Here is a 13,499-nt window from a genome sequence, read left to right as displayed (position 1 = left end):
ACTCCGTGTGAAAAAGCGTTCCTTGTTCACTCTCTGCACATCTTTCACTATTTTATACATTAACGTTACATGCCCACGTTTGCCTCCTTCCCAAGGTAAGAGCCCCAGTATCTTACCTTCTCCAGACAGAAGGTATTCCATGCATCTCACTACCCTCCTTGCTGATATCTGGCCCTTTTCTACTTTCAGACTGTACTTTTTGAGATGAGATGATCAGAACTGCACCTAGTATTTCAGCTACAAGCATACCTTGGATTAACATGCTGACACAATATGCTTTCTGTTTTATTTTCACTTTCTCTCACAGCTGTTCCTAAATTCCTAATTGCTTCATGACCACATGAGAGCATCCAACTGGTGTTTTAAGAGAGGTATCCAGAGTCACTCCAAAATCTTTTTTAGAATTGCACTGCATAAACCAAGAGCTGAGATGAATAAATTTGAAGCAGCAGAAAATGTTTCTCTTTTCCAAATCCTCTTATCATTTGCCTCCATTCAGGCAAAGCTATATGAAGGCTAGTAGAAATGCATATTCAAATGGAGGTCTTTGCATGGGAAAACAAATTGATTACTATTTCTATCATTGGGTTTATTTCCCTGTTTTCCTTTTTTTGTTATTAGTATTTCTTCCTGTGCAACACAAAACCCAAACCCTGCCTACAACCATTATTTAGGTAGCCCAAAGGAGGACTCTGCTGTCTTGAACCAGATTCTAAAATCTTGCCCTTTATTTTAAAATGTTCCAACCTTTTGCCTGATATGTGGAACAGAATCTCCCCAGAGGAGAAGGAGCAGGGTATCAGTGCTCTCTAGTTTCACAGGGAGGAACAGTACCATGACCTTTTAACAGCTTGCAGCCTCACTTGATATGCCCAGCTAGTGTATGTATGTTTTTTTCCAGGTCAGATACTATGTACCGCCTTATCAAGGTTGGTGACCCAAGTCTACTGTCCTCATTTCTTGATGGTTTTCAGCATGTTAAAATATCAATAACAGCATTTTCCTAGTTTCTCAGTACAGTCACTGGATTGGGAGTTGGGTGACTGTAAAAATCCTAAAGGCACAAGCATTGTCCTGTAGAGATGTAAAAAAACAGATAGACACTATTAGCTTTTCCCTCTAGCTCAACAGAGGAACTAAAGACCCCACCACCATGCAGGGCCCCTGAAACTCTCAAACAGAGGTTTTGTTTTGATGTCTTATTCTCAGATAGAAATATACTTCAATATGTTGGCATTGCCCGTGTTTCTGTGCCTGAAGGGACAGATTCCCCACCCTGCACAAAGACAGTCTGTGCCCAGTGGATGTAGAATGTGTTCCAGGAGTGGACCACAACACCTCATTCTTTAGTTATTCCACCCCTGCATGAAAAGCCACCTGTAAGCTCTTTTACACCTCTAGAAAATCATGTATTTTGTCTTTAGCATGCTTTCATCACGTCTCTCTCACTTTATTACGACAGCAGAAAGAGATGCATTTGGTATACACAATGGCTGTACCCAGCTGTACCTGCCAGTGGAGCTCCATAGCCAAGAGGCATTTTCAGGCTCTCTTTCTAGCAGCTGCTTCTTTCCTAATATGCAGTGTTTGAATTTACTCACCGTAAAGAGGAGACAGTGGATTGGCAAACCCAATTACAGGAAAGAAAAAAGAAAAAAAGGATTTTCAGAAAAGAGGTCTTTAAAGCCAGCATCTAAAGATGAGAGGTGCTCTCTGGTGAGTGTATTCATTTTAAGTTGCTGACAGACTTGTCACAGGCCCAGGCAATATTGCTGGCAATAATCACAGTATTCCCTAACACAGCTTCCACAACAAATTTTTTTAAAGGGGAATTGTTTCCACATAGCAGGTCTCATTAAAACAATTTCCATGCTTGGCTATGATGTTTGGAAGCCACCTTCTTAACTCTTAACCTATAATAAACCAAAAGATGAGCAGTGCCAGGATCATGGTCTTCTCATGTTTCTTGAAGTGTATTGCTTACTCAGCCCTGTCCTGATCGTGGTTACAATATTGCTTAGAAGAGCATTCACTCTTACTGTCTGGCAGCCTAATTAATTGCAAGTTAGTAAGGCATCTGTCCTCTGCTTGGTTCACCTGAATTATGCCATGTCTTCTTTGCTATTTTATTTGACCTGCAAAATATATGCAAATACCTGAGCCACACCAGTAACTTCTGTTTTCTCTCTAAGCAAGTCTCTGGCCCATTTGGTGGCAGATAACCTGTCTGTGACACAATGAGATTATCTGATGCTGCTGGCCAGGAAAATAACACTTGGAAAAGCAGTGAAAGTTTGAGCAAAAGTAAATGACTGAGCTTCCAAAAAAAAGAGGTAAAAGGGTAAAAGGTAAAAAATCCAGCAGTCCTGTTTGACAGGCCTGTAGTGCTATAAGCAGCTTTGGCAGACCTGACTCAAAGCTTCTCAGAAGCACATGGAGGATGGAACGCTGCTGTGGGAAGAAGGGTCTCCCACAGGAGCCAGCCTGCCCACGCTGGCAGCCCCTGAGGATGAGACAGGGAAGAGGATGGGTGGCCACAACAACAGCTTTTGGGAGAGAGCTGCCACCCCTCACCTGTACAGACCCTGCCGGATCCCCTGTGGAGGCAGCACACCCTGCTCCTCCTGGCTCTGCCAAGGCTGAAGGAGCAGCATACGGCCAGAGATGGCCCTGAGAGCTGGTAGAGAGGGCTAGGTGTGAAGTGGCAACCTTTAGACTTGCTTTCTTTTAGCAACCCCAGATTTTGCAGCTTTGGCAAACTGTAACCAGCAAAGCTGCAAGCTTCCTTACTTTCTCTTGGTTTTGCCAGTTTTCAGTTCTCTCCTTTTACTTCTTCAAGCTGTCATGGTGTGAAGAAGACTTGAAATGTGGGAAGGGACAGCCCACTTGCAAACGGAGACTTTTTTGTCCTCATGAAAAGGCAAGCTGCAGCTCCTTTAAGCTGTCTACGTCCATGCTCTGGGCATGTTTTCCACTCAAGTGAAGCTTCAAGGTCAAAGAATTGGGTTCAGATCAAGGTCTTGCAGGTTACCTAGTCCCTAGTCCTTCTCCACTGTTTTCCTGTGATGAATTCCTCACGTAGCACTAACTGCATGTCAACACTGTTGCTTTATGAACACTCTTCCTTAGAGTGGCTACAGAAAGGGATGAGACATAAATTCTGCAAGTATAGTAAAGTTTAGCAGAAGCTACTTTAGATAAAAATAAGAAGTGACCTGAATAAAAGCTTAGTGTTTGAACAGTATACTTTTCCTCTTGGGCTTAATGGGGTTTATCCACAAAACTATATCCATTATACATAAATGTATATTTGATATTAAAATCCAGTAATATGCAATAACCAATTGTTATCCAAAGGATTTTATCTGGATTTGGATTCATGTGTCCGTTCAGGTTTCAAGCAACCACCACTGTTGTAGGTCATTTAGGTACAGCATTTCAATTCACGGCCCTTTCTACTTTTTGAAAATTGAGTTTGAAGACTCGTCTCCTTTTTTTTTTTTTTTTGCTACACCATTCATTTCATAGAGATAAAAACAGAAATTCTTTGATTTGCCCAATTTATTTTAGTAACACTTTTTGTCTCCACATTATCCCTTGAAGTGTTTTGGGCTATCTGGGGAAGACAGTACAAACTTGGAAAGAATTACTTCAAATTAGCACTACATTTAACCGTATAGTCGCATTACTTGTTCTACTTTATCTCTTGCAACTTGCAGCAAAATTGGCTGCAAAACCCAAATAAATACCAATGTTGAGGCCACATTAAACATAAAATTAGGTTAAATATTGAGATTATCATTCAGAACCATATTCTCTCATGTATTAATTAAGTTTTGTGCAAGAGAGATTTAAATTGCATGGGTCTAATCTCCTGAGTCCTAGTCTTACATAGCAGCACTGAATTTGTCAAAGCTCCAAGACAAGGACAGGATCAGTGAAAAAAAGAAGTTACAGGTGAGACATTCTTATCTCTGATTACCAGGATAGTATATCAATCTGTTGGCAACTTTTGTACTACAGAGTAGCTTGGATGTCTCACCAAATATACTATTTTAAACCAAAAGCTATTATCTCGAACAAAACCTCAGGAAACCTGGAAATGTTTTAAGTTTTCTTCTAATTAAGCAATTCCATTTCCTTTAATATTACTTGTCTGACACTAGAGTTCTTCTTGGTAAGAATATACAGGTTTCAGAAGAAACTCATCTGACAAACCAGAGTCACTGAAGTGTTTATTACTGGGACTTGGAAGCACCTTTTTTTACAGTAATTTTTTGCAACTTCAAGTGCTGTTCCCATTTCTTATGGGAACATTTTCTATGAAAAGAAGGAGGCTTTGGGTTAGGGTCAGCAACAGTGTGTAGGCACAGCTGCATCATTGCAGAAATTTGGGATATCTTCCCCTTCCCAACTCTCTCTGGAAACATAACCCTCAGTCCCAACATCTTCAGTTTGCTTCCCTTTATCAGCAGATTATAAATGAGTTTCTTGCTGCTCCACTGAGTGGTTAATTATTTGCACAAGTGAAATTGTTTCAACAGCAAAGACTGGATATTACCTAGCCCAAGACAGTCAAGTAGTCAAGTCATTCATCTGGGCTCTAATAGCCTGAGGTTCAAATTCCTGAACAGACCCTGGCAAATAAAGACTTGACCCTGACCTTCCTGAAAGCCAAGTGAAGGCTATAATTGCAAGGCATAGTTTACTGCAGTACAGGTAGTCTTTCCCTCAGTGGTTTTGGCCAAAATTCCATCTTTATCCACAATCCTTGGAGGATATTAAGTTTTCAAAATTTAAATTTTCTGATGGGCAAATCTTGATCAGTTCTGCTAATAACACCCTAAATTTTATATTAATATAACAGTGAGCAGATGTTTTGGGCTATCATTTGTTGATCATTTCCTCTATTGCTAACAGCTGCTCTAATCTTACTTTAATACTCCCCTAATTTCTGTAAATCTGAGGTGCATACAAATAATGTGAGGCTATATCTAAAATATTCTGCTAATATAAGTGCTTGAGCAATATTTATTATCTTAAAAAAAAAAGGTAGCTAAGCATAGCTGCTCTTCTAGTGGAAGATGAACACTTCAGGGTATTCCTTCTTTGGAAATAGTATGCCTCAACCAATACACAGAGTGAAAATTTCAATTTCTTGAATCACTCAGCATAAAAGTGAAACCATTAGGCCAAAGAAGAATTGTTTAATGATATATGAACATGTCAGCTCAAACTTGCATGAACAGCCCTAAGTTCTTTTACTGCTCCAACCTGACCAGACAAGAGCCAGCCTCAAACCAAAAGCTATCTCAACACTGCATATTAAATTCAACTGTACTAATATGGCTAAAAAACTTGGAAGGAGAGGTGGCTCAAGCCTAACCAGTTTGGAGCATGAATATGTCATCATTCAGCCACATCAGCATTGCCAGTGCTCTTCTTATGCCAATCTAAGCATCACACATGAATTAGTCCATCAAACTAAGCTGACCACAGTCCTTCCCATTGCCAAAGCCAAAGGAAAACACCAAGCCTGGTAAATACATTAACACCAAGTTAAAGAGGCAATTTCTGTGGAAGAGGAGGAGAGTTTTGCCATTGATTTCAATGGGAGGTGGTTGGACAATTTTGTTTCAGAATATTATTTCAAAGACAGATTTACTTACCCAAGACTGTAGGCTGCAGATCCCAGCCTGTAGGCTGCAGCCAGTTTATTGATGGATTCAGATCCATGGCTGTAGGCAGCTGAGCTCTTGCTGAGGGATTCAGAGTCAAGACTGTAGGCAGCAGATCTTTTACTTTGTGCAGCAGAATAATCATAGGCTGTAGATCCATAGCTGTAGGCTGCCGACTCAAGGTCATGGGCTGAAGAGCCATGACTATATGCTGCTGAAGAGTCAAGGCTGAAGTCTGCTGCAGACGCATGGCGATAGGCTGCAGAGCCCCTAGCATAAGCTGTAGATCCCTGAGCATAGACAGCAGATTTGCTCTTTGCTTCTTTTTGGTACTGGCTTACAGTGGACTGCAGCGCTTTATGGCGGTATGCACGGTCATAGTGCTCATGGTGTCTTTGGTAGAAAGGTAAAGACATCATGCGTGTCTTCTAATTTTGTTTTTTACTGCACGTTTCTGAATGTAATTAAATAGGACAGTGTCTGAAAAAGAACAGATCAAACATAAAGATATTGTCAAAGAAACTTCTGAGTTAGCATGCAAATAATACACAACTTCATACAAACTAACACAGAACTTAAAACTTCAAACATCAAATGCAATGAATTTAGGGTTATCTTTTTATGATGTGTTTTAGACTTTAAGATAGGTTTGTATTTAAGTTTCAAGACACTCATATGTCATTCATCATGACCAGAAAACCTTGCACTATTGTGTCCATTCATTTGTAGTTGGTCTCCCTGTTACTGCAAACTATTCAAGTTTCACGTGCTCAACTTCTCCACTCATTATTGCGAACTAATGAAATGTTATGTGCTCAGCTTCTTCAGAGATTGTGTAAATATTTTTGTTAAATTACAAAAGAGACAATAAAGTAATAAATTATTTTAAAAGGCATAAGCAATTCCAACAAGGCTATATAAGATGAAATAAAAATATATTAACATTTCATTCATTTTTGTAATCCAATTTTCATATTGAATTTAATATTCCATTTAATATTTTAACAGTGAATTAAAAACATTAAGATTGAAAAGGATGTCACTTTTTTCTGTAAACATACATTACAGTGATTATTTTGTGTGTGATACCAGAGATCCATTTAAAATGGCTTGTCATACTTTTACAGTTTAATCAGGGATACAGTCTGTATGCAATGAGTAAAATAATATCATGCTCCTCAGTCCAAATGACCCTTTTTTTTTAACCCAGAATGTCATGTTCAAGATTGTCAAGAAACTTCCTCTAGATGATAGCCCCATCTAAGTTTTACTTTGCACAGTCATCAATAGATTGTCTTGCAGTTGCTTGTAGTAGGAAATTTGATCAGGTGAGAGGTAGTTCCCCTCTCAGAATGTGATGAGGGTTGAGTGCAGAAAGGACTTCCCTTGGTTTTTTTTTAAGCTGGCAATTCAGTCTTTATTTTGTTATTGTTTTATTTTGCTGTTTTTAAAACTTACTTTCTTCTTTGACATGCAGCTTGCCTCTACTAATCCCTATGATAACTTTTCTTTCTCTTATCACTGGTGATTAGGCTAGGATATGGCTAGGATTGTCCCTGAAAAGGTACATGATTATGAATAGAAATGAGCTACAGTGGAGAAATGTTTAGAGGAATTTAAAGAAGATCCAAAAACAATGGTGAGAGGTGTTTGTTATTGGGGTTTTTTTTAATATCAATCAGGACAATAGGAGGCTTGTTCTGCTTCTGGTTTTATTCATGTTAATGAACAATGATCTGACATTTTGACATAAAATACACCTACAGAGCTGGAGTGTAACCATGATTTCATGAAAATCAAGATTTTTTTTCTCTGGTCTTTATGCTTCCTAAATTTCAGTCCTTAGCTTTTTCCTTAGTATTTGGTTCTGATAATGAGTCAACAAATTGCAAACTATTCTCTTTGGTAACTGCTCAGGTACTCACCTTGAATTATGAAAAAAAACCCCAATGTTTCAACTTTCTTATGTTTCAGGGGTCTCTCTCGAACTGCTCTTTTTGTGATAACAGAACAGATCACTTGTTTGCAGAAAGTCAACAAGTAAGAAAGTCATTCAGAAGTCTTTAAGTATGTAAAAGAAATTGCTGATACCCTGACCACAGTGTAACTGTGACTTCGAGGAGACCAGTTTATGCGTTTACTTTATTTTTATCTGAGGAAGGGGGAGGGATGAGAGAGTGTTAGCCCATTGTTCCGTATGGCAAGAACTGAGGTTCGCTTTTAATTCCCTCATTTCTCCTGCTGGCTATTTTTTTCCTGTAAGTCTAAAGAACGCAATTATTCTGCCTAGCATCCTTGCTTCTAATACCTAACAATATTTTGTGTTGTTATTTATGTCACTTTGTTAGCTTCTGGTAGTATGTAGTTCCTCTTAATTTCCCTAGTTTCAGAAGATTCCTTCTCAATTTTTTTTTCATTGCTTTCTCTCCCAGCTCTGCAGAGCTAGGTTTAGGGTTTGCAAGCCATTGTGAAGCCTGCTGAGCAAAGTTAAGGTGTACAGATGAGTATTGTCTTGCACACTGAAAGGGAAAGAACGTGAGAACATCCTGTTTTCCTTCTGTAGAGTACTACAGTTGTCTCCCTTTGTCTTCACCAGCTTTATTTGCAGTGTTGGCTGGCTTCATCACAGATACAACAGCCACAGTGCTAACAGCCTTTCAGCCCTGTCGCTCAGGGATTCCCACAACCTTCCATGCTTCAAAGTAAGGAAGGTGATCCAAAAGTATAAAGCACTTCATGTGTTGCCCATTAAGGAGAAGTTAAAGGAGGCATTTCATTTACAACTTATTAGAGCAAAAGAACAAGCAGCAGACTTAAAGTCAGCATATTTAAAATGTACAAAGGCAACCTTTTTCTTCCAAACATAAAATGTCAGGACCCCACTGTCCTCAGGAGTAAGAGGAGTCTATGACAAGAGTGAGAACTAAGGCAGTAAGGCAGGAGCTGAGCACAAAGTCAGCTCTCCTGGTTCAAATCAAAGGCAAACTCTGACTCATGTCATATAAGAGGAAACTGCTTTTATAGGTATTTTATCACACTATGAGTTATGTTCTATACTTCCTCTGAAGCATCAAGCATTGCTCACAGGTCAGGATCACTTAGTTACACTAGTCTGATCAGATATAGTAGTCTGGTCCTATCGGAGATGACAAGAAACTCTGAACCTTGTAAGGATTTTGCTCCTAATTGGAGCCCTGTCTGATTATCAGATTGACTCCCATCTCTTAAGTTTTATAAAATCCATACAACCTGCACCTACTTAGTCTGTGTCCACTAATCAGCCCCCTTTAGTGTGAGGACAACACTCCTTCTCAAGATCTTCATAGCATTTCATAACTGCAGAGCTTTGCCTAAAAATATTAGTGGCCATAGTTAGATGAATATGCAGTTTTTGGAGCTGTATATTAGCAGCTGTTGAGCTGAATTTTCAAAATGACTACTGAGCAGACAGACAGTTCTGTACTTGTTCATAGGTCATAGCTACACATTAAAGAAAGTGATTTTATTGGCATTACCTCTTGCACTGTTTACCAGTGTGTGTAATTCTTTACAGATCTACTCCGTCAAGCAGTGAAAATAGTGAAATAGATAAAAACCAGAAACTCTTGTAAACAGAAAAAAAAAATTTCCTTCAGCTCAGTCAATGGCTTTACAAATCAGAAGACATCCTATACACTAGAAAATAGTTAGATTATTTACACATTCTCTAAGCCCAAAGGAGGTTACACAACAAATTGCTCCTGTATCTCAGTAACCCATGCTTCATTTGAGAGCACTGTGGCAATATGCAAGGATAGTTGAGTTGATAATAAGTGAACCCTTGCACTACTTTGATTTGTTTCACAGCTGAACCCTCAGATGTCTTCAGTTCATGTCCACAAGTCCCTCAAATAACTGCTGAGCTGAGAAGAATAAAGGGAGCTACTCTCAACTTGGCATTACAGATTCAGATTAAAAATAATCAAACACATATAATCTTCTGTCATTAACACTTACCAGGGCCCAAATGAATGGCAGTAAATGCAATAGCTCTCAAGTGGATGAATAGCAGAAAAACACAGCAATGATGAAGCCAGCAAAGAAAGAGGTAGTCAGGACGAGGGGTAAGGACTGGACTTCAAGGTCCAGAACAAAAATAATGCCTGCAGTCAGTGGAATGTCAGAGCCTTAGTCCAGACCTTTTATGGCCAGGGTGGTGATAAATATAGCATCGAAGAGGGAGAGAGGCAGAGACAGATACCGATACCCTGTGCTATCTCTGTGCAAAGACACGATGACAGCAGCTTCGAACTGAGAGTTCTCCCTTTTAATTATCTTCACTAAATTCCATATAAAATCAGCATTCCAATTCAAAATGATTTCTAGGATTTTTTTCCTCAGCTAAATCAGATTTAAGAGAGAAAAAAATATTATTGTGTTATGAACCAGAAACTAGGAGAGATCAGTCCCTGTATTGACCTTTGCCATGGTACAAGAATAGGAATATTTTATGGGTTCCTTTCTTTATTTTTAATGCCAAGCCACAGTGCATGTAATGTAGATATTTCAGCTTAATGACAGACAATCTAGAGAAGTAATTAGCAGCAAAACTCTATAAAGCCATACACTGTGTTACAATTCAATACTTTGTTCTGTTGACAAAGTGTTACTTTTTTATCATCTTATTTAAGATAAAATACTAAATCAAGTACATGACCTCATGAGGCATTTAAGTAGATATAAATAACGCAGCTCTATGACCCAACTTCTTGTTTCTAAATTAAACAGTATTACCTCTAGGGATAATAGAATGGGCTTGTCTTCTTTCATTTTGGTCACAACATTTTGGCACCAATGTGTGTCTGAATATTACATCAGAACAATTTCCATCATCTGAGGTTTAGTATGTGGAATGCACTGTGATGTCATTGTACATACAGATTTTTGCTCTGCACTGTACGTTTGACTTTCAATGCAAGTGATTAGGTCCACTTTGTGCATTTGCATTGACAGAAAGATTAACCCTCTCAGTTCTGCTATAGCCACTTTGCACCACACCCACCACACAACACAACTGAGAACTTTCCAGATCCTCCTCCTCTGCTGAGGCATTTCCCCTTGAGGGTGGAACCCCCAGCAGAAGGTCTGGATGAGGCCAGCGGGTCCCAGGCTTTTCTGTATAATGGTTCATCCGTACCCTCTTCTTCACCTCACTGCCTTGACTCCACCTGAAATCTCTTTATTCTCCCCACTAGCTACTTGTTCCCTGGGGAGCCGCTACCTCCTGCCTGATGCTACACCATGGAGTAAGTTCATATGCCCCTTCATCTCCCACATCAGGAGCTGCTCAGCTACATTAACCATATGGGCTTTTGGTCTTTGCTCCTGAGCACAGAAAGTATGGCCAGCAGAAAGTTGTACAGTCACAGAAACTGTATCTTGGCTCAGGAAACTGGCCAAACCTGCAACAGGCAGAATGAAAAATGGAAACCCCTATATAACTTTTTCTTCCCCTCAGAATTCTGTGCCAATGGCAGCACCACTGAGCTATAGAATGTGTAATAATGTACATTCTTAATTAGAGAAGGTCAGGGCCTCAGTGGATGGACTCCTGGATTCTATTACGGACTCCTGATCCACTCCTTCACCATGGGTTATTTGCACTGACATCTTAAAAGACTTAATGACATGCAAATTGCTTTTTAAAAAGTCAGAGAGATGTAGAGAAATGAAAACAATTAAACATCTCCTTTCTCTGCTCTCATTGCAATACAATTTGTATAGATCACAGGTGGGGTATAAAAATCTAAACATTTTCAGTGTTTTTCCAGGTATAATGGCACTACCAAGTCCAATACAGTTTTCAAATTCTGTGCTGCCTCTGTTTATTCTGTAAATAAAATGAAGATAGAGTGTGGCAGGAAAATCTTTTGAGTTCTTTCATTATTTTGGCACTTAAATTTACACACTTTTATCTGGCTTTAAAGTGAGATAATATCCACAGTTAATTTTAAACCACTTAACTCCTATTTGAATATTAAAGTGCATGTTTCAAACCACTTGGAGCTCTGTAAATCTCAGAATCCCTGCAGCATTGTGTATCCACATGTATTTAGTCACATTGGTCCTGGAAGAGAGACTCTTTGGAAATGTTAGTTCTGTCTTCTGCTAATTAAAATTACATAGTGCCAGAGATCCATTTGTTTTTCTGAATGGGAAAGCTTGAAGATTAATTTAGAACCTGACACAGTGGAAAAAATAGCTTTCTAGACTGTTTGTCCATTGAAGTTTTGAGAGCTACAGGATCCTGTATATGTGGGTATTAGCCAAATTCCACAGCAGCCAAGTCCATCTCTTTCACTAGAGTTGAGTCTAAAATAAACTAGCAAAACATCTTTTGGAGGACAGAGTTTTTGAGTATGTGTGTTGTCTTCTAGAATTTATTTTCAAACTTGGGTCCAATTTTCTGAATGGATTCCCAAAAAAGACATTTTTCTCCAGAAAAAAAATCACTTTGGGAAGATGTGCTATTCTCCATTATACCCTAGCCAGCCATCTTCATAACCCATTGAAGACAAGGGAGATCTGTGTTCCCTTACCTTTGCCCATGAGAAGGTCTTACTGTCCAGGTAAAGTCAATCTCTGTTTCTGTTTATTCTACGCATCACTCTCAGTTCATGTATTTCACATGGAGTCAGACTTGTAACAGAAGGGACTAGGAGCAGCCTGCTGCAGCTTGAGAGTCTGGCCTCACACCTGGAAGACCAAGTGCAAGACCACTTTCTTCTTGATATGGATAGAAATTACATTCAAAGTTCCCTGTAGCTCTGATAAGGGAATTTCTCCTCTCTGATGTGGAGGCTGGGTTGGATAATTATTATCCCAGTAAAAAAGGCGCTCAGACTCTGTAAGGTATTAGTCAAAATGTAATGTATTAGTGCTAACACTATAAGAAGAAAATAGTATAGATAATCTTACATCCCCTTATATGCCTGGAACCCCAAGCAGCGTAGCACCAAACAAGACTCCAACCCATATGCAGCACACCATGCAGACCCTGTCAGAAGAGGATCCCCTGTTTCAGTCATTTGAGCTATTACAGGATTTTCTTACAAGAAAACAAGTCTATTTATCATTTCTACCGTCAAACAGAAAGGATGTTCACAAGAGAACTTCTTGCTGCGCTTTGGATACAGGCAAGGCCATGCAGGTGTTGTAATTGCTGGTAACAAGTGGGAGCTGCCTGCAGGCTCCTCTGTGCAATTAGCTGGCAAAGTTAAACCTGCAGCTGAGGGATGTGTGCAGCACAGCACAGCCTGAAGGCCACGCCATACCTGCAGCACAGCCTGGCACAGCACAGCACACCACAGGCCTGAGCATGCTCAGGTTAACTGCTGTGTGGATCACTGACTCCTCCATGTACAGAGGTCTCCAGTCAGGATGATGGCACGGCTCTGCCTCTCAGCTTCCTCACTGCCAACGCATGCATGGGAGAGACCAGTCTGCTCTCCTTCCTTCTGCCTGTTGACAGGCAATGATGGAAAATCATTTTTTCATAAATTTAGCAAAGCCCACCTCTACCTGTTCCTGCTTGAAGTTATCTTTCTGCACCATGGGTGGCCTGAACCATACACAGTACTCCAGAGGAAGTTTCATTAGAGACCATTACCCTCATACTGTGACACATTTCTGTCTCTGCTGAAAAAAACCCTCAACTGATTAACTTTAGAATTGCATTGGCCTTTTTCACACATATATTACACTGGCAGCTTACAGTCATTCTGGCTAACTAATGTCTTCAGGTCTCTTCTGTCCTCTGTCATTTCCAGCTGAGGCAACCTA

At 39.7% G+C, this 13,499-nt stretch overlaps 1 protein-coding gene across 1 annotated transcript in view; it reads right to left on the bottom strand.

Moving 5' to 3' along the window:
- Nucleotides 1–6,094, bottom strand: part of MYOM1 (myomesin 1) — a 68,998-nt gene extending 62,904 nt beyond the window's left edge. Inside the window, exons 1-2 of the mRNA XM_010584853.1 lie at nt 5,803–6,094; nt 1,378–1,386 (exon numbers count right to left, since the gene is read on the bottom strand). Coding sequence (XP_010583155.1) covers nt 1,378–1,386; nt 5,803–6,094 — 301 coding nt within the window. The remainder of the gene's footprint in view (nt 1–1,377; nt 1,387–5,802) is intronic.
- Nucleotides 6,095–13,499: the final 7,405 nt, after the last annotated feature.

Source organism: Haliaeetus leucocephalus, unplaced genomic scaffold (assembly GCF_000737465.1).
Source record: "Haliaeetus leucocephalus isolate CR32 unplaced genomic scaffold, Haliaeetus_leucocephalus-4.0 Scaffold1007, whole genome shotgun sequence".
Lineage (NCBI taxonomy): Eukaryota > Metazoa > Chordata > Aves > Accipitriformes > Accipitridae > Haliaeetus > Haliaeetus leucocephalus.
This window is presented reverse-complemented; position numbering and strand designations above follow the sequence as displayed.